Source organism: Panthera leo, chromosome E1, assembly GCF_018350215.1.
Source record: "Panthera leo isolate Ple1 chromosome E1, P.leo_Ple1_pat1.1, whole genome shotgun sequence".
In the NCBI taxonomy this organism is placed as follows: Eukaryota; Metazoa; Chordata; class Mammalia; order Carnivora; family Felidae; genus Panthera; species Panthera leo.
Window position 1 is genome coordinate 16,912,885 of NC_056692.1, and position 25,245 is coordinate 16,938,129.

Consider the following 25,245-nt stretch of genomic DNA (forward strand, 5'->3'; position numbering starts at 1 on the left):
CCCTAGCTTCCCCAGCTTCCCCATAGGATCAGGCCTAGATCCCTGCCCTTTGCAACTTTGCAACTCACATCAAGGCAAGCCCTGGGTTTCAACTCAGCTGGTCAGCTCACCAGCACCCCAATGTGTCAGACATATTCCTGCTTTCCTTCCTTTTGTTCATGTCTCAGATGCCCTGTCAGTCTCTGCCTCTTCAGATCTTACGCTTCCTTCAATATTGGACTCATAGCTCACTTGTTCCTATGAACAGTATACCACCATATCTCCTGAACTTCTGTGAAATGTACTCACTGTGCCATGCATTTATACTGTAAATTTTGGATCCACTCTTCAAATATAATAATAACCTTATCTCTTCAGGAAGATAAACTCCTTGACTATGGTACTGTCTCACACTTCCTTTTGTCTCCTGTGGACTCCAGCAGCTTTTAGTGAATATGTTGATTTTTTATTTCCCCGAAGATATCCCAGATCCTCACTCTATCCCTTCCCCTATTGGTGGCTGAATAGCTAATTGTCTAGATTTAAATATGAATACTCGGAAAATAGTAATGCATTTTCCTCTATCAAACTAGTCTTAGCAGTACATCAATGTCTTAAATATTCCAATTTCTAGCACTGGGTGTTGTATGGAAACCAATTTGACAATAAATTTCATATTTAAAAAAATTCTTATTTCTTTTTGGTCAGAGCCATTAACTGTATTTATCAACTCCTCAGTTCGAAAATGACTTTGGAAAACTTGAAATAATTATGCTGTTAGTTTAGTAATATTTGGCAGGTAATCCGTGTTCCTTCATTACCCTTCTGCCTGTGTTTTTGGACAGCTTGCTTGCTAGCTTGCTTGCTTTTTTGAAGTATAGTTGGCATATTTTATTACTTTCAGATATATAACATAATGATTCCACAGTTATATACATTATGAAATGCTCACCAGATAAGTGTAGTTACCATTTGTCACCATACAAGGTTATTACAATGTTATTGACTATGTTCTCTATGCCGTACTTTACATCCCTGTGATTTATTTTATAACTAGAAGTTTGTACTTCTTAATTCTCTTCACCTATTTCATGAATCACCCCCCCCCCCCCATCCCTCTGGCAACCACTAGGGTTTTTTTCTATATTTATGAGTCTATTTCTCTTTTTGGTTTTTTGTTGTTGCTGTTGTTGCTTATTTGTTTGTTTTGTTTTGTTTTTTAGATTCCTCATATAAGTGAAATCATATGGTATTTATCTTTCTCTGCCTGATTTATTTAGCATAATACCCTCTAGGTCCATCCATGTTGTTGCAAATGGCAAGATCTCCTTTGTTGCGGCTGAGTAATACTCCATTTTCCATTTATATCACATCTTCTTTATGTATTTGTCTACTTTTGGACACTTAGGTTGCTTCCATATCTGGTTATTATAAATAGCACTGCAATACACATAGGGCTGCATTTATCTTTTTGAATTAGTGTTTTCATTTTTCTGGATAAATGCCCAAAAGTGGGATTACTGGATTATATAGTACTTATATTTGTAGTTTTTTGAGGAACCTCGATACTGTTTTTCAGAGTGGTTGCATCAGTTGACATTCCTACCAACAGTGCATGAGGGTTCCCTTTTCTACACATCCTTGCTAACATTTATTTCTTATCTTTTTGGTACTAGCCATTCTGACTGGCGTGAGGTGATATCTCATTGTGGTTGTGATTTGCAATTCCCTGATGATGAGTGACGTTGAGCATCTTTTCATGTATCTGTTGGTCATCTATAAGTCTTTAGAAAAATGTCTATGCAGGTCCTCTGCCCATTTTTTAATCATATTAGTTTGGAGTGTTGAGTTCTGTGAGTTATTTACGTATTTTGGATATTAACCCCTTATTGGTTATATTATTTACAAATATCTTCTTCCATTCAGGAGGTTGCCTTTTCATTTTGTTGATGATTTCCTTTGCTGTGCAAAAGCCTTTTAGTTTTATATAGTCCCAACTGTTTATTTTTATTTTCCTTGCATTGGATGACATATCTAGAAAAATATTGCTAAGGTTGATGTCTTAGAGATTATTGCCTCTTTTAGGAGTTTTATGGTTTCAGGTCAGGTCTTACATTTAAGTCTTTAATCCATTTTGAAATATTTTTGTGTATGGTGCAGGAAAGCTCTAGTTTCATTATTTTGCATGTAGCTGTTCAGTTTTGCCAATACCATTTATTGAAGGGACTGTCTTTTCCCATTGTATATTGTTGCCTCCTTTGTTGTAGGAGTACATTGAGCATAAAGTGTGGGTTTATTTCTGGGTTATCAGTTCTTTTCCAGTGATCTATGTGTCTGTTTTTATGCCAGTACCATACCGTTTTGATTACTATAGCATTGTAGTATAGTTTGAAATCAGATACTGCTTGATCTCTACCCAATTTTAAGTACTCATCTTGGATTGACAAACCAAGGATATGACCAATAATTTAACGGAGATGAAGCACATAATATATTGAAGTTAGCCCCAAGGCTTATTCCTAATTCTGCCACTTAGTGGTTATGATACCTTGGGCAATATTTATTAATTCATATAATATCTGCTAAGCATATGACTGCCACTATGCAAACACAGTCCTGCCCTTGCAGACTTTCAGTCTAGGAAGGGGGACAATAGATCCTGTTGGAGAGCTAAGTGCCCATCACCACTGATCTCCCTTGTAACTAGCACAGTTACCTTGAGGGAGTAGTAGCTATGTGTATCCCAGGCTTTAAAATGTTTTTCCAATTGTTTAAGACAAAGATTTTCAATCTTAACTGTTTGTTAGTTATCTATGAAGCTTTTAAAATGTACAGATTCTGGGGTACCTGGGTGGTTCAGTCAGTTGAGCATCAGACTTCGGCTCAGGTCATGATCTCATGGTCCATGAGTTCGAGCCCCACATCGGGCTCGCTGCTGTTAGTGCAGAGCCTGCTTCAGATCCTCTGTCCCTGTCTCTCTGCCCCTTCCCCACTTGTGCCCCCGCACTCTCAACCAAACGTTAAAAAAATAAATAGAATGTATACATTCTTAGGTCCCACACCTCATGATGTACTGGTAATTGTTTAAAAAACTTCTCTGGGGGGCGCCTGGGTGGCGCAGTCGGTTAAGCGTCCGACTTCAGCCAGGTCACGATCTCACGGTCCGTGAGTTCGAGCCCCGCGTCGGGCTCTGGGCTGACGGCTCAGAGCCTGGAGCCTGTTTCCGATTCTGTGTCTCCCTCTCTCTCTGTCCCTCCCCCATTCATGCTCTGTCTCTCTCTGTCCCAAAAATAAAATAAACGTTGAAAAAAAAAATTAAAAAAAAAAAAAAAAAAAAAAAAACTTTTCTCTGGGTGGGGGCTGACTTGCAGCACTTGCTGATTTTCCTGGTAAATACTCCCACCATGGCCAATTTCAGGCTACCAATGTGAGTGTCACAAGATTCCTAAAAATCTAACAACTGGCTCATCATTCACTGCCATGATGATTGTAATATTAATCTAAAAAAGAAAGAAAAAAATGTTGAGGATCTTGTGTTAGAAACACTACTCTGGGGGCAGCTGGGTGGCTCAGTTGGTTGAGCATCTGACTTCAGCTTGGGTCATGATCTCATGGTTTGTGGGTTCAAACCCCATGTCAAACTCAGTGCTGACAACTTGCAACCTGGAGCCTGCTTCAGATCCTGTGTCTCCTTCTCTCTCTCTCTCTCTCTCTGCCCCTCCCCCACTCACGTGTTCTCCCTCTCCCTCCCTCCCTCCCTCCCTCCCCCCCCCTCAAAACTAAACTTAAAAAAAAAAAAAAAAACGAAACAAAAGAAATACTACTCTGACTTGCTTTTTTGTGTGTGCCAAAAGAAATTTTCCACTCCTTTGGCACTATTTTAAAGTGTTGAAGTCATAGAAAAATGACAGAGGATATTATTTTATTTTAAGTCCTGAAAAAAGAAATGCTTTCTTTTATGGCTCACTCCCTAACCCCTGACTCTGGATGTAGGTATTAATGTCAGATTCTTAGATTACAGGAAGCTTGGTTGTAACAGAAAGATAGACATGAGTTCAAATCCTAACTATACCATTTATTGGCATCATGACTTTGAACACGTCCCACTATGGTGCATATTAAATAAAATAACATGTAAAGCACTTGAGCCATAGTGATGCTCAATAAATGCTAGTTCTCCTCTGCAGATGTAACTAGTTTTGGCTCTGTGTGCCCCCTAAGAAGCACCAAGGGTATTTTTGTTTTTTCCTTCTCCACATACTTTCACAAAAATTCCCTTAGAAAAATCCACCAAAGAACTGAAAATAATTTGAATTATCTCCCTATTGGTCTGCTCATTTTAGGTATGAGGATAAGAGTGTGAAGCTAGCAATAGGCTAGTAATACACTCCTGGTAAGAGTATAAATCAGCACAACCATCTTGGAAAATAATTTGGCAGTATCTTGTAAATGTTAACCTTTGTTTACTATGTGACCCTGCAATTCCAATCCCTGGTACACTCCTATACATGTAGACCAAAAGACATTTACAAGAATGTTTATAGCGGCATGATTGATGTCACCAAAAATTGGAAACAATCTATCTAAGTATTTTACACCAGTAAAAATGAACTATGGCTATATGTAATAAGTAAATGAATCTTGTTAGCATAATACTTAGTGTTAAAAAGCATATTGGGAAGACCACATACATATAATACAATATTTAAAGGTCTCTTTTTAAAATGTGTATTTATTTATTTATTTTGAGAGAGAGTGCTTGTGCACATGAGCAGGGGGACGGGCAGAGAGACAGGATGACAGAGAATCCCAGGTAGGCTCTACACTGTCAGAGCAGAGCCTGATGCAGGGCTCAAACACATTAACTATGAGATCATGACCTGAGCCAAAATCAAAAGTCAGATGCTTAACCAACTGAGCCACCCAGGCTCAGTTTAAAAATTTAAACATTGGGGCCAATTTTTAAATCTCTTAATCAAAACTAAATAATACATTGTTTAAGAATATAGACATGGGGCACCTGGCTGGCTCAGTCTTTGGAGCATGTGACTTTGATCTCAGGGTTGTGAGTTCAAGCCCCACGTTGGGTGTAGAGATTACTTAAAAATAAAATCTTGAATACAATGGAATACTACTTGGCAATGAGAAAGAATGAAATCCTGCCATTTGCAGCAACGTGGATGGAACTGGAGGGTATTATGCTAAGTAAAACAAGTTAGAGGAAGAAAGATATCATATGTTTTAACTCCTATGCGGAACTTGAGAAACTTAACAGAAGACCATGGGGGAAGGGAAGGAGAAAAAAATAGTTACAGAGAGGGAGGGAGGCAAACCATAAGAGACTCTTAAATATAGAGAACTGAGGGTTGATGGAGGTGTGGCAGGGGAGAGGGGAAAATGGGTGATGGGCATCAAGGAGGGCACTTGTTGGGATGAGCACTGGGTGTTGTATGTAAGCGATGAATCATGGGAATCTTCCCCCAAAACCAGGAGCACACTGTATACACAGTATGTTAGCCAACGTGACAATAAAATTATATTAGAAAATAAAAATAAAAAAATCTTGAAAAAGAATGAATACAGACATGTAATTTAAAAAAACAATGGAATAAAAAAAATAATGAAAAGAGGTAGAACCAATAAAGTAAATTAAGGGACGCCTGGGTGGCTCAGTTGGTTGAACGTCCAACTTCAACTCAGGTCATGATCTTGCGGTCTGTGAGTTCGAGCCCCACTCAGGCTCTGTGCTGACAGCTCAGAGCCTGGAACCTGTTTCGGATTCTGTGTCTCCCTCTCTCTCTGCCCCTCCCCCGCTCATGCTTCGTCTCTCTCTCTCTCTCTCTCTCTCTCTCACTCTCTCTCTCTCTCTCTGTCAAAAATAAATAAACATTAAAAAAAATTAAAAAATAAATAAAAATAAAGTAAATTAAAATGAAATTCTAAAAAATATTCAAATAACATAAAAGAAGACAGAAAAAGAGTAACAAAGGAAAAAGGTAGATGACAAACAAAATAAACAGTAACATTGTAGACCCAAATCTAACTATATCAAATTACATTAAATGTAAATGAACAAAACACTACAATTAAAAGGCAAAGGGGCACTCAGGTGGCTCAGTCGGTTAAGTGTCTCACTTTGGCTCAGGTCATGATCTCATAGTTTGTGAGTTTGTGCCCCACGTTAGGCACTGTGCTGACAGCTTGGAGCATGGAACCTGCTTTGCATTCTGTGTCTCCCTCTCTGTCTGTCCCTTTCACACTTGTGCTCTGCCTCTCTGTCTCTCAAAAATAAATAAACATTAAAAAAAAGTTTTTAAGAAAAAATAAAAGGCAAAGATTGTCACAATGAATAAAATAAAAATAAAGCAAGATACAACTATATTTTGTTTATGAGACATTCATTAAAATATAAAGTGATTGAAAAATATGTCTTGCAAACAGAGCATAAATAAGTGAGCATAAATATGCTCAACATAGTGAGCATAAATAAGTCTGTAGTGGCTCTATTAATATCAGATAAAATAGCTTTCAAGACAAAAAATCTTATAGAAAATAAAGCCATCTTGAAAAAGAAGAATCAAGTTAGAGGATTTATATTTCCTTCAAAACGTACTATAAAGTACAGTAATCAGGATAATGTGGTCCTGGCATAAACATTGACAAATAGATCAATGGAACAGAATAAAGAACCCAGAAGTAGAGATCACCTGTACAGTCATTTGATTTTTTACAAAGGAGCCAAGTAATCCATGGGAAAGGAAAGTCATAAACAAATGGTACTTAAAACTGGATATCCATGTGGAAAAATATGAACCTCACTCCTCACCTCTACCTCACATCATATACAAATATTTATTTCAGCATGAGTTATAGACCTTATATATAAAACCATAAAGCTTTTATTTAAAAAATATGGTAGAGTGGCACCTGGATTGCTCAGTCAGTAGAGCGCATGACTCTTGATCTCAGGTTTATGAGTTCAAGCTCCATGTTGGGTGGAGAGATGACTTAAAATTTTTTTTAATCTTAAAAAAAATATGGTAGAGTATTTTTGTGACTAAAGGCTAAGCAAAAGTTTCTAAGGACATGGAAAACAATAACCATTGGAGAAGAAAATTGCTAATTAAACTGTAATTGCTACTTTCATACGTTGTTGATGAGTGTAAAGTGTTAGAATCTCTTTGGGAAAAGGCCTGCACTTTCCTATAAAACTGTGCATGCATCTATCCCATTACCCAGGAGAAACAAAAACATATTTCTACCAAAACCCCACAAAGGAATGCATATAGCAGCTTTATTCATAATGGACAAAAATTCAAACACCCGAAGCATATATATCAATACGAGATGAATAAACAAACTGGTGAATTCATGGAATCCTCAGGAGTAAAAAGAAATGAACTCCTGTTAAATGCAACATGGATGAATCTTAAAACATAATGCTGCATAAAAGAAGCTTCACACAAGACAGTACATACTATATGATTTTATTTATATGAACAGTGGAATCATATAAATGGAATCATATGCTATGTACTAATTTGGGAGGAAAAGTTTGTAGAAAAATCAGAAGAGTAGTTGCCTCTAGGAGTAGGTGGTACCAGGTGTTGACTGAGAAGAGCCCCAAGAAAAATTTCTGAAGTGATAAAAATGTTTCATTTCTTGGTAGAAGTTTGGGTTACACAGATACATAAATTTTCAAAACTCATTGAATGATGCACTTAAGATTTGTGCATTTCATTGTGTATAAATTTTACCGTAAAAGAAAAAAAACTATAATACTGAATTCTAATTAATTATACACATTTAAGGACAAATATACTGATGTCTGTATCCTGCTTTGAAGATGGATTGATGGATGGGCAGAAAAATAATATGTAATAAAACAAGTATATAAAATATTAATGGTAGAATATATATATATATATGTATATATGTATATATATATATATATATATATATATATGATGAATATACAGATTCACTACAAGAACTTTCAACCTTTCTGTATGTTTGAATTTTTTTATAGTAGAGTGAGAGCAAGAAAATGATAATTAAAATTCAAGATAGTAGTCACATCGGGAGAGGATAGGAATGGGAGATAGCTAATAAGCACAGAGATGCAAAGGGATTGATACTGTTTTAGCTCTTAAGTGGAATGGTATTCACAGGTATTCATTATCTTATTGCACCTCGTAACTTACATTTATCTTAAATATAACCTTTGTATAATTGTTCATATAATTAAAAATATGATAAGAATATATCAGAAGTTGAGCTTTATTAACCAGTAATAATAATGAAGCACTATTCGAAAAATGAGATTACAGGAAATCATTTCTATTGATTATAGTTCCTTTGGGAGTCAAAATCTAACATTTACATTTGCTTATCTGAATCTTTTCACTTGGTTTCTGGGTTCTGACTATTGACTCTAGAGATAATCAGTTCTTTTCCTGTGACACCTTTCTTTTCAATCCCTAAAGGGAATACTTCTGAACCTAAAACCTCCCCTACAGCAAATAGTTGAGCGCACTATGACATTTAATCTGTCTTCCCTCTTTGCTGTGTTCTTCCCTTTGTGGAAAATAATAGGCATGCCTGAAATCAATAATGAAAATAAAATGGGAATAAAAATTGTAGAGTTTTAAATTATAGTAGCTGCTCAGGAATGGAGACAGAATGATAACAGAGGTGAATGGAGATAGTTCCATAAACTCAAAAATGTAGGTGGCTCATTGGCAGACAGTACACATACTGCTTGAAATTCAGCAAAAGTGAATTTTTTTTTATGTTTGCCAAATAGAGCAAAAGTGACCAAAAAACAAATGTAAAATGTCAGGGAGCAAATTTAAAGAAACATTTAGCGCCTTAGTATTATTATTTCTTACATCTTTTCTCACTTTTCCTTTATGTCAATATTCTTGTGTCCATGAAAATCTGTATAATAACTTGTAAGTCCTGACCTAGGCCAGGGAGGGGTAAGCTTTTACAATGTGTTGGGAGGCAGTATTTTTATTAGTTTTAATTCTACTTCACCATGTGAATTTCCTTAAACAACTTATTTATTTCTACTTTCTGGATTTCATTTTCTTCATCTGTAAAATCCATATTTCATTGAGTCTAATTGCCATGTTATAACACCCTCAACTATTTTATGTGCTACTAAGAAAACTAAACATTGTAATTAAACAATGATTCAGTACTTTTTTATTGATTGAAGATACTTATCCTAAGCTGTGTGTGTGTGTGTGTGTGTGTGTGTGTGTGTGTGTGTGTGTGTGTGTGTGGTAGAATTCATGAGAAATATAGTACCATCAACCTTCTAGAACTTATAAATAAGTCAATATACTTAAAGTGTTGAGCAAGGTGCCTGGCACATGATAAATACTCAATAAGTAGTAACCATTGTGTTGATGGTGATACTGTTGGTGATTTGAGCATGAGCATTTTGTGAAGTGGTGCTCATTGTTTAGGTTGTTCTTTGGGGATCAGAATTATTAATAGGTCATCTTGATGAGATTTGCTGATAGTAATCAGAATGCCCACTTATTTTGAATTTGAAGTAACATAACAATAGCATAACATCTTTAGTTGGTTTTCAGAGGTATAGTTCTTTTAATTGTTAGTATTTTGTTATCAATGAAATTTGTTTGTAAAACTATTGTTGAAATTTCCTCCAGAAATAAATTCTGATACATATCAACCTTCTGGGGTGGTTGAAGTTGCTATTTATGGAGAGAATTCGTTCAAGTGCACAAGGTGAATGAGATGCTCCTACATACAAAGCTTAGTAAAATTGCATTGTTGATATTATGATATGAGACCTCAGGTTTTAAATAATTTTTTTATCATTTTTCCTGTTTATGCAGGAGGCAGACAGTGGGGAGGAGGAATGCCGGTCACAGCCCAGGAGGTATGTTTGTTTATTATATTCTATAGCATTTCTGTACTTAATTAAATTAATTCTCTACTTAATTAAATAAACACTAAAAAAAAGAATCCAGTTACCGACTCAAAGATTTAAAATGGCAGATTGTGGGGCGCCTGGGTGGCTCAGTCGGTTAAGCAGCCGACTTCGGCTCAGGTCATGATCTCGCGGTCAGTGAGTTCCAGGCCCGCGTCGGGCTCTGTGCTGACTGCTCAGAGCCTGGAGCCTGTTTCAGAGTCTGTGTCTCCCTCTCTCTCTGACCCTCCCCCGTTCATGCTCTGTCTCTCTCTGTCTCAAAAATAAATGTTAAAAAAAATAAATAAATAAAATAAAATAAAATAAAATAAAATGGCAGATCGTATTATGTTGTATACATGAATCTGATAGAATGTTGTATGTCAATGATACGTACATACATACAATGGTAGATTGCTTTAAGAAAGTGCAGATACGCCAATATTAGCCCAGTTTTGACTCAAGTCTCCAGAACTATCTTGAGTAATAAAAAAGTACGTTTTTATTGCCTTTTAGGACACTATCAACTGAACATTTCAGCCTTCAGTTTTGTACTTAGGTTTGTCATTCATTTTGATAGATAATTTGAATCCTTATAGATTGGTCAGTATTTCATTTCCTAAATACAAAGCTTAAATACAATGAATATAATGAATACTCACGGAGTAGCGGGCATGTGGTTAAAAGGGTACCAATACCTACTGCCATTAAAAGAAAAAAATTATGAGAGATTATTATCTCCTTTAAATGGTTTTATAAAACAACTTTTTTCCACAAGAAATAGTCCTGGTAAGTTCTAAATGTTTATCAAACTTGGGGCACCTGGGTGACTCAATTGGTTAGGTTTCCAACTTCAGCTCCAGTCACAATCTCGCAGTTTGTGGGTTTGAGCCCCACATTGGGCTCGGTGCTGACAGCTCAGAGCCTGGAGCCTGCTTCAGATCTGCTTCTCCCTCTCTCTCTGCCCCTCCCCTGCTCACTCACGTGCACACACGCTCTCTCTCTCTCTCTCTCTCTCTCTCTCAAAAATAAAATAAAACATTAAAAAAATTAAAAGGAAAAATAAAAATAAAAAAAATAAATGTTACCAAACTTGTATCCTCTGAACTCAATCACATGAACCATTCTGCACAATACAGAGAATGGATACAATAAGCATGCTCAATGTGGAGAAACTGGCTAAAGGGAATGCTTCCTTAATGATGAATTATCAGGGGTTTGTTGATGTTTACCCCTCTTGTAAACTATAACTTTATATAAAAAGTTTCTTTCATCAGTAACTGAGGTTTATTGACAATATTTTTCTGTGTTGGTTAGCATAAAAAAAATTGGCTTGAAGCTTAATTTCTTACTTTCTCTTAGGGAAAATCTGACAGTGATGTGTCACTCTTTTGCATAGGGCTAAGGGATACAAACCCAGAAAAAATTTTAGCTGAAATTACCAGAGGCACTACAGAGGCATCATAAGCTTATTCCCATTAGAGTTAAAAAAAGATTCCAAAAGATTCTGAAATTTTCTAGTAGGCCAAATGTAAAGATCTTTGGGTTAATTTTCAGCTTTACGTATCGACTTGGCATCTACTGGGATAATTGTTGTTCCAAAAATTACATAATGATGAGGCAATGCAAGTTTATTCTCATTCACAACACTGAATTGTCAAGCCATTAGGAACCATATAGACCACTGTTTTTAAAGTTGTTGGCAATAAATCATTAATATGACTAGCAGAGGGTTTTTGTAGACTTCTATTAATAAGAAAAAAGATCATTTAAGAAATGATACAAAAAACAGTGTGGAGGTTCCTCAAAAAATTAAAAATAGACCTACGCTATGACCCAGCAGTAACACTGCTAGGAATTTACCCAAAGGATACAGTACTGATGCATAGGGGCCCTTGTACCCCAATGTTTATAGCAGCACTCTCAACAATAGCCAAATTATGGAAAGAGTCTAATGTCCATCAACTGATGAATGGATAAAGAAATTGTGGTTTATATACACAATGGAGTACTATGTGGCAAGGAGAAAGAATGAAATATGGCCCTTTGTAGCAACGTGGATGGAACTGGAGAGTGTTATGCTAAGTGAAATAAGCCATGCAGAGAAAGACAGATACCATATGGTTTCACTCTTAGGTGGATCCTGAGAAACTTAACAGAAACCCATGGGGGAGGGGAAGGAAAAAAAAAAAAAAAAGAGGTTAGAGTGGGAGAGAGCCAAAGCATAAGAGACCGTTAAAAACTGAGAACAAACTGAGAGTTGTTGGGGGTTGGGAGGGAGGGGAGGGTGGATGATGGGTATTGAAGAGGGCATCTTTTGGGATGAGCACTGGGTGTTGTATGGAAACCAATTTGACAGTAAATTTCATATATTAAAAAAAAGAAATGATACAAATAATAAGAAGAAATGAATGAAATAAGAAATAGAAATAATAAATGAAGAAAAACCTGGTAGCACCCATTTTTAAAAATAAAAATTTACTTGTTTATTGCAATTTCTTACATTCAGTATGTTTCCCAGGCTATTTCTAAATCTAATTGCTTTAGTCTTACTCAAAGAAAAGAAACTTCTTAAGTGCCACTTGAATGCCCCTTATAGCTAGAGGTGTGTAAAAAGTTGATTTTTTTGTATGCTTGACCACTACAGATTATTCTGGCATTCTTCACCACTTACCACAGAATAAACCAGCATTGAGTTAGCATCATTTCACTGAGCATGCCTGAACTCATCTTTACAAGTTTGCAGATTCAATTCTGGTTTGTAGTAGAGAATTGAATAGTAAGTAGCATATTATTAAAACGAATGCAGCTCCAGGTAATAAAAAAAGATGTTGTATTCATTATCTCTTTTATTTATTTATTTTTATTTTAGAGAGAGAGAGGGAGCACATGTGAGAGGGGTGGGGGGGGCAGAGAAGAGAGAGAGAGAGAGAGAGAGAGAGAGAGAATCTCCACGCTGAGCATGGAACCTGACATGGGGCTCAATCCCACAACTCTGGGATCATGACCTGAGCTGAAATCAAGAGTCAGACACTCAACCAACTGAGCCTCCCAGGTGCCCCTAATTATCTCTTATTTTATCCAAATGCCATTTATTGGGAAATTCATAAGTTAAAAGTAGTAGTTTAATATAACCAACCCAAACTATGAAGGCTTAAAAACCAGTGTTCATAGACAACAACAAAAACAGATAAATTAAGCTACATCAAAATTTTTGCAAATCATATAGCTGATAAGGAGTCAATGTCCAGAATATATAAAGAACTCTTACAACTCAACCACCACCACCACCACAACAACAAAAACAAAAACAAAAACAAAAACAACCTGTCTTATTCAGCTCAGGCTCCTATAACAAAATACCATAGACTGAGTGGCTTAAACAGAAGGAATTTATTTCTTACAATTCTGGAGGCAGGGAAATCCAAGATCAACGTGCTGGGAGATTCAGTTCCTGGTGAGACCAGGTCTCACATTTAGGTGTATAATCCATTTTGAGTTTATTTTTGTATATGGTGTAAAAAAAAAATTGGTTCAGTTTCATTCTTTTGCATGTAGCTGTCCAGTTTTCCCAATACTATTTAATAAAAAGATTGTCATTTTTTTATTGCATATTCTTTGTCAAAAATTAATTGTATAATTGTAGATTTATTTCTAGACTCTCTTCTGTTCAATTGAACTATGTGTCTGTTTTTATGCCAATATTATTACTGTTTTGATTGCTCTAGCTTTGTAGTATAGTTTGAAATCAAAGAGCATTATACCTCAGCTTTACTCTTTCTCAAGATTGCTTTGACTATTCAGTCTTCTGTGGCTACACAAATTTTAGGATTACTTGTACTAGTTCTGTGAAAAATTGCCATTGTATTTTGATAGAGATTGTATTAATCTGTAAATTGCTTTGAGTGGTATAGACCTTTTAACAATATTAATTTTTCCAGTCCATAAGCGTTGTTTACCTTTCCATTTATTTGTGTCAACTTTAATTTCTTTCATCAATGTCTTACATTTTTCAGAGTATAGGTCTTTTACCTCCTTGGTTAAATTTATTCCTGGGCATTTTATTCTTATTAATACAATTGTAAATGGGATTGTTTTCTTAATTTCACTAATAGTTCATTATTAGTGTATAGAAATGGATCAGATTTATGTATACAGATTTCATATCCTGTAACTTTGCTGAATTAATTTATTTTAATAATTTTTTGGTGAAGTCTTTGTGGTTTTCTATATATGGTACCATTTAATCTACAAATAATGACAGTTTTACTTCTTCTTTTCCAATTTGGATATCTTTTGTCACTTTTTCTTGTCTGATGTGTCTAGTAGTGGCAAGAGGGGCCCCCTCATTCCTGATCTCAGAGAAAAAGCTTTTCGCTTTTCACCATTAGGTATGATGTTAGCTGTGGGTTTGTCATAGGTGCCCTTTATTATGTTGAAGTATGTGCCCTCTATACCCACTTTGTTGAGAATTTTTATTATAAATGGATAATTGAGTTTTATCAGATGCTTTTTCTGCATCTATTGACATAATCAACTGATTTTTATCCTTCTTTTTGTTAATGTGGTGTATCATACTGATTGATTTGCAGATACTGAACCATCCTTGCATCCTTGAAATAAATCCCACTTGATGATGGTGTATGATTTTCTTAATGTGTTGTTGAATTTGATTTGCTAATATTTTGTTGAGAATTTCTGCATCTATATTCATCAGGGTATTAGCTTGTAATTTTCTTTCTTTGTGGTGTCTTTGATTTTTTTTTTTTTATATTGGGGTAGTGCTGGCCTTTTAGAATGATTTTGGAAGCATTCCTTCCTCTTTAGTTTTTGGAATAGTTTGAGAAGGATAGGTGTTAATAGTTCCATAAATGTTTGGTAGAATTCACCTGTGAAGTTGTCTGGTTGTGGACTTTTGTTTGCTGGGAATTTTTAAATTACTGCTTCAATTTCATTACTAGTAATCAGTCTATTCAGATTTTCTATTTCTTCTTGATTCAGTCTTGAAAGATTGTATGTTTCTAGGAATTTATCTGTTTTTGTAGGTGTCGCATTTATTGTCAAATAATTATTTGTTTATGATTTTTTGTATTTCTGTGGTATCAGTTGTAACTTCTCTTTCATTTCTGATTTTATTTATTTGGGCCTTCCCTCTTTTTTTCTTGATGAGTCTGACTAAAGGCTTATCAATTTTATTTCTTTTTTCAAAGAACTGGCTCCTAGTTATATTGATGTTTTCTATTTTTTTATTTTAGTGTCTATATCATTTTCATTTTAACCTTTATTATTTCCTTCCTTGTACTAACTTTGGGCTTTGTTCTTTCTCTAGTTCCTTTAGGTGTAAGGTTACATTGTTTTGAGATTTTTCTTGTTTCTTGAGGTGGGCCTGTGTCATTGTAAACTTCTGTCTTAAAACTACCTTTGTGTCCCATAGATTTTGTGTTTTTATTTCAGTTTGTCTCAAAGTATTTTATTTCCTTTTGATTTCTTCATTGACCCATTAGTTATTTAATAACATGTTGTTCAGCTGCATGTTTGTGTTTTTCCTGATTTTCTTCTTGTAATTGATTTCAAGTTTCATACTGTTATAGTTAGAAAAGATGCGTGATATGATTTCAGTCTTACTAAATTTATTGAGACTTTTTTGTGACCTAACATGTGATCTATTCTGGAGATATTCCATGTGTATTTGAGAAAAAAAAAATCTATTCTGTTTTTGGATGGAATGTTTTGCAAATATCTATGAAGTTCATCTTGTCTAATGTGTGATTTAAGGCCAGTGTTTCCGTATTGATTTTCTGTCTGGGTGATCTATCCACTGATGGAAGTGGTGGAGTGTTAAAGTTCCCTACTATTATTGTATTACTGTCAGTTTCTTCTTTTATGTCTGATAATACTTGCTTTCTGTATTTAGGCGCTTCTATGTTGGGTGTATAGATATTTACACATGTAAAAATATATCCTCTTCTTGATCTTTTTATCATTATGTAATGTCCTTGTCTGTTCTTACAGTCTTTGCTTTAAAGTCTATCTTGTCTTGGAGCACCTGGCTATCTCAGCAGAGCATAGGACTCTTGATCTTGGGGTTGTGAGTTTGAGGCCCTCGCTGGGTGTAGGGCTGACTTAAAAATAAATACTTAGAAACTAATAATAAAGTCTATTTTGTCTGATATAAATATTTTACACATGTAAAATATTGTTACCCCAGCTTTCTTTTCATTTCCGTTTACATGGAATATCTTTTCTCATCCCTTTACTTTCAGTCTGTATGTGTCTTTAGATATGAAGTGAGTCTCTTGTAGGCAGCATACACATGGGTCTTGTTTTTTATCCATTAAGTCACCCTATGTCTTTTGATTGGAGCATTTAGTCCACTTACATTTAAAGTAATTATTGATAGATATGTACTTATGCCATTTTGTTGGTTGCCTTCTGGTTGTTTTTTGTAGTTCTTCTGTGTTCCTTTTTTCTTCTCTTGCTCTTTTCCCTTGTGATTTGGTGAATTTCCTTAGTGTTATGTTTATTTTCCTTTCTCTTTATTTTTTGTGTATCAATTATAGGTATTTGGTTTGTAGTTACCATGTGGTTCATACATAACATCTTATGTATATAGCAGCCTATTTTAAGTCAGTGATTGCTTCAATTCATGCATTCTAAAAGCACTACACTGTTACTTCCTCTCTCCCCACATTTTATGTTTTTATGTCATGTTTTACATCTTACTATTTTGTATATTCTTTGTAGGTCCTGATGATTTTACTAATTTTGTATTTTGATTACAGACTAGTTAAAGTAGGTGGTTGATCCACCACCTTTATGTTTACTTTTATCATTGAGATTGTTTCTTTCATAAGTTTCTTGGGGCACCGAAGTGACTCAGTCAGTTAAGCATCTGACTCTTGATTTTGGCTCAGGTCATGATCTCACAGTTCTTGGGTTCGTACCCTGCATCAGGTTCTCTACTGTCAGCACAGAGCCTGCTTAGGATTCCCTCTCTCCCTCTCTCTTTCTCTGCCCCTCCCCTCCCATGCTCACTTGCTCTTACTCTCTCTCAAAATAAATAAACTTTTAAAAAGGCATAATTTTCTTATTTCTAATTTTGTACTTTTCCACTTAAAGAAATCCCTTTAATATTTACTATAGGGCCACTTTGGTGTCTCCTTTGACTTTTGCTTTTCTGGGAAAAGCAGAAGTCTCCTTCAATTCTGAGTGATAACCTTGCTGGGTGGAGTATTTTTGGTTGAAAGTTGTTTCCTTTTAGCATTTAGAATATATTGTGCTACTCCCTTCTGGCCTGTAAAGTTTCTGCTGAAAAATCAATTATAGTCTTATGGGAGTTCCTTTGTACATAAATAGATTTTTTTTTCTCTTGCTGCTTTTAAGATTATCTCTTTATCTTTAAATTGATGACACTTTGATGATAATGTGTGTTGGTATGGGTCTCTTTGGGTGCACCTTATTTGGGACTCTTTTTGCTTCCTGGACTTGGGTGTCTGTTTCCCTCACCAGGTTAGGGAAGTTTTCAGCAATTATTTCTTCAAATAGTTTTTCTGTGCCTTTCTCTCCCTCTTTTCTCCTTTTGGGAGCCCTATAATAGAAATGTTAGTATGCTTAATGTTGTCCCAGCGTCCCTTAAACTATCCTCATTAAAAAATTTTTTTTTTCTTTTTTCTCTTCTGAGTGGGTGATCTCTACTACCCTGTCTTCCAGATCGCTGATCCATTCTTCTGCATTCTGATCTGCTGTTGATTCCCTCTAGTATATTTTTCATTTCACTTACTGAATTCTTCAGCTCTGATTGTTTTTGTTTTTTTTTTTTTATTTTCTGTTTCTTTGTTGAAGTTCTTGCTGTGTTCATGCATTCTTCTCTTGAGTACAGTGAGATTGTTTTATGGCTATTACTTTGAACTTTTTATCTGATTATTTCCATTTCGTTTAGTTCTTTTTCTGAGATTTTATCACATTCTTTCATTTGGAACATATTCCTGCCTTTTTATTTTACGTAACTCTCTGTTTGTTTTTATATATTAGATCAGTTACATGTACCAGTCTTGGCAGAGTGGCTTTATGCAGAAGGCATCCTGGGGCCCAGTACTGCGAACATCCCTGAGGCACCTGGCTCAGGTGCCTCAGGGATATTTCTTGTATGGGCTACATGCACCTTCCTGTTGTGGCTTGGTCATGATCAGTGCAATCTCATGGGTCTGTGGGGCAGCTGCAGCAGCTGTAAGCATGCTAGTGGGCTGGGCAGGCCTCTGGCAGAGCTGATTGCCAGGTTGGCTATGACTATTGCAAGCATTCTAAATGCAGGGCTGGCACTCCACGGCAGGAGCACTTGGGAATGGCTCTGGTGCTGAGTATGACTGTGGGATGTGGTGGATCAGGGAGCCATGTGGGAGGGACTCCAGGCCAGGGTGGGCAGGTTGGATGGGGCTAGCTGTACTAGTACAGTAGATGGAGAGCGTCAGAAATGGCACCTGCTATGGCCAGGCAAGCCAGGCAAGAAGGGAAGTAAAAAAATTAAAAGTGCCCACCGGTGTTTCTATCTTCAGAGAACATTCCAACAGATCACTGCCCCTCCAGCACACACCATAAAACTAGTCAATGGATCTCCTTCATGTGTAACCCAGGCACTTTCAAACTGCTGCTTCTGCGTTGGGACTAAGAGCAAGAATGTGCACTTGCCCTTTAAGAGCAGAGCCTCGGTTTCCTACTGCCTTCCAGCTCTCCCAGACATTAGTCCCATTGATTTTGAAAGCCAGAGTTTATGGGTGTGTGTCTTCCCAGTGCAGGTCACCTGGACTATGGAGCCAGATGTGTGGCTCAGACTTCTTCTTCCTTAGGAAGAGCCTCTATGGTTGCAATATTCCTTCCATTGGTGGAAGTGTGGGTCCTAACTAAACTGAGTCTCCACCTGTGCTACATGTCTTAATGTGGCTTTTTGTTTATATCCTTAGTTGTATATGATCTATTCTGCTTGCCTTCAGTTTGTTCTCAGAGATAATTGTTTTATATATAGTTGTAGATTTTGGTGTGTCTGTGGGAAGAGGTGAGCTCAGGATCCTCTTACTTTACCATCTTGATCCCACCTCCAGAAGGTGACTTCTAAGGTTACATAGCTATTAGTGGATGCCGGTTATATCCAAAATATGACCAGCAGGAATCTGTTACCCTCTGGAGGAATCCAAAATAATGGGGGCTGGAAGTACTGAACCTTTTCTTTTTAAATTACTCAATGTGAAGTTATTTTTCTTTTTAATTTTTATTTATTTATTTATTTTTTAAAGCAAGCTCTATGCCCAATGTAGGGCTTGAACTCACAACCCTGAAGTCAAGAGTTGCATACTCCACTGACTGAGCCAGCCAGTTGCCTCTGTGAAGTTAGTTTCCATGTCCAACCCAAAACCTCTCCTGTTTTTAAGCCTGGTTTCTTCCTTTTTAGTCTTTCATAGACATGAAGAATTACTCACCATCTACTGAGAAAGTTCTTTACCATTGAAAACATGTTTTTTCCCCATGATACCTCAAACCTAGCAATGAAAACAAAGTTTGCAGTAGATGGGGTAAAGAGAGCAGTGGGGACCAAAGTACTCTCGGGAAATCTCTTGGAAGAGCTGGATCTTGAATGAATGGGATTTAGATAGGAGAACAGAAGAGCATTCCAAATATAGGAGGATGGAGAGAATGGAAAGATACCCTCAAAAGTCTAGAAGTAGGTGTTGATGTGTTTCAGTGATAGAGGATTATTGCCTATATCTTAAAAGCAGAGTTTCTATTTGATAGATCTTTGTCTAGAAGAATGACATGATTGCAGAAAAGAGTATGGCAGTGTTAAGCAGTATGAGAAGAGGCAAGAAAACTATCCAGGAAGCTGTTTCAGGCAAGTGGCTAGAGGTGGGCAATCTTTTTCCATCTGACAGCCCTGTGAGGGCAAGCGTTACATCTTTTATCTCAGTATCCACAGCAATTAGCATGTGTTTGGAAATGCTTGTTGAATGAATAAATGAAAATAGGAGAGTGTTGATAGCTCTACTAGAAATGATGTAGTTGAAAAACAGAACTTATATGAGGAGTTCACCTTTGAACATGTGAAATACCAGTGTGATAGTCAAGTAGACTGCTTGAAGACGGTTGGAAGAAAACAGAATCAGACATGTCTTTGTGTGAGATATAGTTTCACAATGGCATTTTATTATGAGTTCATTCAATTTGTGGCCAAATCTTTCCTCTTTGGTACCTCATCAAGTTGTTGTGTTTTTGTTTTTTTTTATCTTGTATTCATTCTGTTATTTGTACTTTCGAGATATGTCTTCCATTTATTTGGTAAAATAACTTTAGTATGGATTTAAATATCATAATGACAATAAATGTCATTATGCATTGCCCATCTTTTGACTATAAGAAAAGGACACATACACTTCTACCTCAGTGTACGTTCTAGTTAAAGAACATATTGTCCTAGAGAATAAGAGTATTAAATAAAAAAACGAGAAACAAGATAGAAGTCAATTGTAAATGTGAGCTGATGATTTAATCCTAATTTTTATCTCTTTTAAAATTTTGAGGGGTGCCTGAGTGGCTCAGTCGGTTAAGCGTCCGACTTCAGCTCAGGTCACGATCTCGCGGTCCGCGGGTTCGAGCCCCGCGTCGGGCTCTGGGCTGATGGCTCAGAGCCTGGAGCCTGCTTCCGATTCTGTGTTTCCCTCTCTCTCTGCCCCTCCCCCGTTCATGCTGTGTCTCTCTCTGTCTGAAAAATAAATAAACGTTAAAAAAAAATATTAAAATAAAATAAAATAAAATTTTGAAACAATCTTATATTTACAAAAGTTGCAAATACAAGGCATTTTTTCTCCTCAGCCATGTGATAGTAAGATGCTCTATCACCTTGCTTTTCTGTTTTAAGAAATAGAATGATGGCATTAACATTTCAAAGATGAACTGAATATTTATTGAACTTACTCCTGTGAGTTCAGTGTGTGTGTGTGTGTGTGTGTGTGTGTGTGTGTGATCTGTTGTTTGCTTACAAAATTAGAGCTTTCCATAAATTAAAAACTTGTTCTAGGGGTGCCTGGGTGGCTCAGTCGGTTAAGCATCTGACTCTCGATTTCAACTCAGATTACGATCTCGCGGTTTGTGGGTTTGAGCCCTGCATTGGCCTCCGTACTGACAGTGCAGAGCTTGCTTGGGGTTCTCTATCTTTCCCTCTGTCTGTCCCTCCTCTGCTCAAAATAAATAAATAAACTTAAAAATTACACACACAAAAAAACTGTTTCTAACTGATCACATTGAAGTATACATCTTCTGCTGTTGGCCCTTCTGAGGTCTCAGTCTCTGCCTCCCACCATGCAGGTTATTCTTCTAATCCAGAGAACTATCAACTGTCTATAAACATTTGGGTCTGGCCAACACAGGGTGTAGTGAGCTGGCTTCTTATTCTATTGAATTCTGCCACTGTATTGAGTTTCCTCTTCAAATTGTTAAGTGCACACTTTTAAAGGCTCTTTGCATTTGTTGACAAGAGTGAGAATTTTCATTTCACTGAAGCATTCTTTGTTTCTGAAGAATGTAGTCACAGGTATTTTGCATTTATCTGGCATGTTCTGCTTCTGGTAGCTATGAAAGGCATTCTTCTTAAATCTAATTTGAAAAGCAAATCTAATTATTGCAGCCAGGATGAAATTATGCATATCTTTTAAAAGTAGGTAAATAGTTTTACCTTTTTTCCAGATGTTGTTCTTCATGGCATTAACAACAACAAAAAAAATGTAAAGTAAATTTCCCCTCACTTATTGACTTTTCTAAACTATGTTTTGGAAAAGTTATTTTCTTAGGTAAATACATAGAATTGTTGAATTTTTATATTAATACAGGAAGTAATATAACACTGTATGTTCCTTACACTTCAATTTTATTTTATTTATTTTTTTTTTTAATTTTTTTTTCAACGTTTTTTATTTATTTTTGGGACAGAGAGAGACAGAGCACGAACGGGGAAGGGGCAGAGAGAGAGGGAGACACAGAATCGGAAACAGGCTCCAGGCTCCGAGCCATCAGCCCAGAGCCTGACGCGGGGCTCGAACTCACGGACCACGAGATCGTGACCTGGCTGAAGTCGGACGCTTCACCGACTGCGCCACCCAGGCGCCCCTACACTTCAATTTTAAAAGAAGATTGCAGGGGCGCCTGGGTGGCTCAGTCGGTGAAGCGTCCAACTACGGCTCAGGTTCTGATCTCATGGTCCCTGAGTTCGAGCCCTGCGTCAGGCTCTGTGCTGACCGCTCAGAGCCTGGAGCCTGTTTTGGATTCTGTGTCTCCCTCTCTTTCTGACCCTCCCCTGTTCATGCTCTGTCTCTGTCTCAAAAATAAATAAACGTTAAAATTTAAAAAAAAAAAAAAAAAAGATTGCATACAGCAAGAAGATAGAACAATTGTAAATATTTATGCACCTAATGTCAGACCATCAAAATGTATGAGGGGCACCTGGGTGGCTCAGTTGGTTAAGTGTCTGACTCTTGATTTTGGCTCAGGTCATGATCTCATGATTCGTGAGTTTGAGCCCTGTCTTGGGCTCTGTGCTGACAGTGTGGAGCCTACTTGAGATTCACTCTCTCCTCTTCTCTCTCTCTGCCCTACCCCATTCAAACACACACACTCTCTCCCTCGTTTTCTCTCTCTCTCTCCCCTTCTCTCTTTTTCTCCCTTTCAAAATAAATAAGCTTTAAAAACATTTTTAAATGTATGAAGCAAAAACTAACATAATTGAAGGGAGAAATAGATATTTGTATAATAACAGTTAGAGACTTCAGTATTACACTCACAATAATGGATAGAACAACCAGACAAAAGATAAGTAAAAAATTAGAAGACTTAAACTAACTAGATTTAACAGACATATGCAGAACACCATCCAACAACACCAGAATATATATCCCTCTCAAGTACACATGAGACACTTTATAGGATAGACCATATGTTAGGCAACAAATTAAGTTTCAATAGATTTTGAAAGATAGATCTCATACAAGTTATCTTCTCTGACCACAATGGAGTGAAGACAGTAGTAAGTAAGAAAAGGAAAACTGGAAAACTCACAAAATAGTGGAAATTAAAGAGCATACTTTTAAACAACCAATGCATCAAAGAAGAAACCACAAGAGAAATTAGAAAATACTTAGAGACAAATGAAAACAAAACACAGCATACCAAATCTTATGGGATGCAGCAAAAGTAGTGCTAAGGGGAAAATTTTATAGCTATAAATGCTTACATTAAAAAAACGAGATCTCGGGCACCTGGCTGGGTCAGTCGTTAGAGCATGTGACTCTTGATCTCGGGGTTGTGAGTTTGTGCCCCACACTGGGTGTAGAGATTACTTAAAAATAAAATCTTATTTTAAAAAGTTAAAAAAAAAAATACCCAACATCTCAAACTAGCAGCCCACTTTACAACTCAAAAGACCAAACCAAATCCATAACTACCAGAGGGGAGGGAATAATAAAAATTAGAGCAGAGATTAGTGAAATAGAGACTAAAAAACAATAGAGCTGAAGTCAGACACTTAACCGACTGAGCTACTCAGGCGCCCCAGTGAATAAGTGTTAAAAAAAAAAAAACTTAAATGTTTGGTAGCATTCACCACTGAAGCCACTGGGTTCAAGCTTTTCTTTGTTGAGAGATTTCTTTTTTTTTTTTTTTAATGTTTATTTATTCAGTTTTTGAGAGAGCATGCGCACAAGCAGGGGAGGGGCAGAAAGAGAGACAGAGAGAGAGAGAGAGAGAGAGAGAGAATCTGAAGCAGGCTCTAGGCTCTGAGCTGTTGAACCCACAAACTGTGAGATCATGACCTGAGCCGAAGTTGGACACCCAATTGACTGAGCCACCCAGGAGCCCCTGTAATATGCCCCATCAACAGAATAAAGGGAAAAAACACATGATCACGTCATTTGATGCAGAAAGCACATTTAGCATAATTCAGTACTCTTTGATGTGAAAGGTGAAAGACTGAAAGCTTTTCCTCTAAGATCAAGAACAAGACAAGGATGCCTACTTTCACTACTTATGTTCAACATAGGAGTGGAAGTTCTAGCCACAGCAATTAGGGAAGAAAAAGAAATAAAAGAATATCCAAATTGGAAAAGAAGAAGTAAAATTTTTGTGCTTGCAGGTGATACGATATATAGAGAAAACTCTGAAGATTATACACACGTACACCTGCTAGAACTAATAAATGAATTTAGTAAAGTAGCAACATACTAAGTCAACACACAAGTCAGTTACATTTCTGTACACAAACAATGAACAACCTAAAGAGAAAATTATAAAAACAGTTCCATTTATAATAGCATCAAAAAGGATAAATACTTTGGAATTTAACCAGAGAGATGAAAGGCTTTGCACAAAGAAAACTATAAATTGGCGCACCTGGGTGGCTCAGTCGGTTAGGGGAGGAGACTGCTTGGGATTCTTTCTCCCTGCCTCTCTCTCTTTGCCCCTCCCCCACTAGCATGCACACACGCTCTCCCTCTCTCTCTCAAAATAAATAAACATTTAAAACTTTAAAAAAATTTTAACATTTATTTATTTTTGAGAGACAGAGAGAGATACAGCATGAGTGGGGGAGGGACAGAGAGAGAGGGAGACACAGAAACCAAAGCAGGCTCTGGGATCTGAGTTGTCAGCACAGAGCCTGATGCAGGGCTTGAACTCACAAACTGTAAGATCATAAATATATATTTGTTATATATATTTTATTGTGTGTGTATATACACACATATATATGTGTGTGTGTGTGAGTGTGTATGTGTGTGTGTGTGTGTGTGTGTGTGTGTGTAGGTATACATACATACAGTGGAATATTATTCAGCCTTACAAAGGAAGGAAATTATGCAATATGCTATAACACAGATAAACCATGAGGACAGTATGTTAAGTAAAATAAACCAGTCACAAAAAAGACAAATACTGTATGATTCCACTTATATGAGATATTTAGAATAGTCAAAATCATAAAGACAGAAAGTATAATGGTGTTTGCTAGAGAGGGGAAAAAAGGAGTTATTGTTTAATGGGTATAGAGTTTCAGTTTTATAAGAAAAGGAGTTATGAGGATGGATGGTGGTAATGGTTACATGTATTTCATACCACTGAACTGTATACCTAAAAAATGGGTAAGATCATAAATGTTATGTGTATTTTACCACAATTACAAAAAGACAAAAAAAATACCTATCAGTGGTGATTATTTAGTAGTAGCAAAATCTTTTTAGCTACATGACTTGTGACTATAGATTCCTGTGGACTATATCCTGGAAATGAGTGAA

General features: G+C 36.5%; 1 protein-coding gene across 5 annotated transcripts in view; it reads left to right on the forward strand.

Moving 5' to 3' along the window:
* Positions 1–25,245, forward strand: part of SSH2 (slingshot protein phosphatase 2) — a 255,835-nt gene that overhangs the window by 93,280 nt on the left and 137,310 nt on the right. For all 5 annotated transcript variants that reach the window (XM_042916299.1, XM_042916298.1, XM_042916301.1 and 2 more), the window contains one exon: positions 9,852–9,895. In XM_042916299.1, coding sequence (XP_042772233.1) covers positions 9,852–9,895 — 44 coding nt within the window. The remainder of the gene's footprint in view (positions 1–9,851; positions 9,896–25,245) is intronic.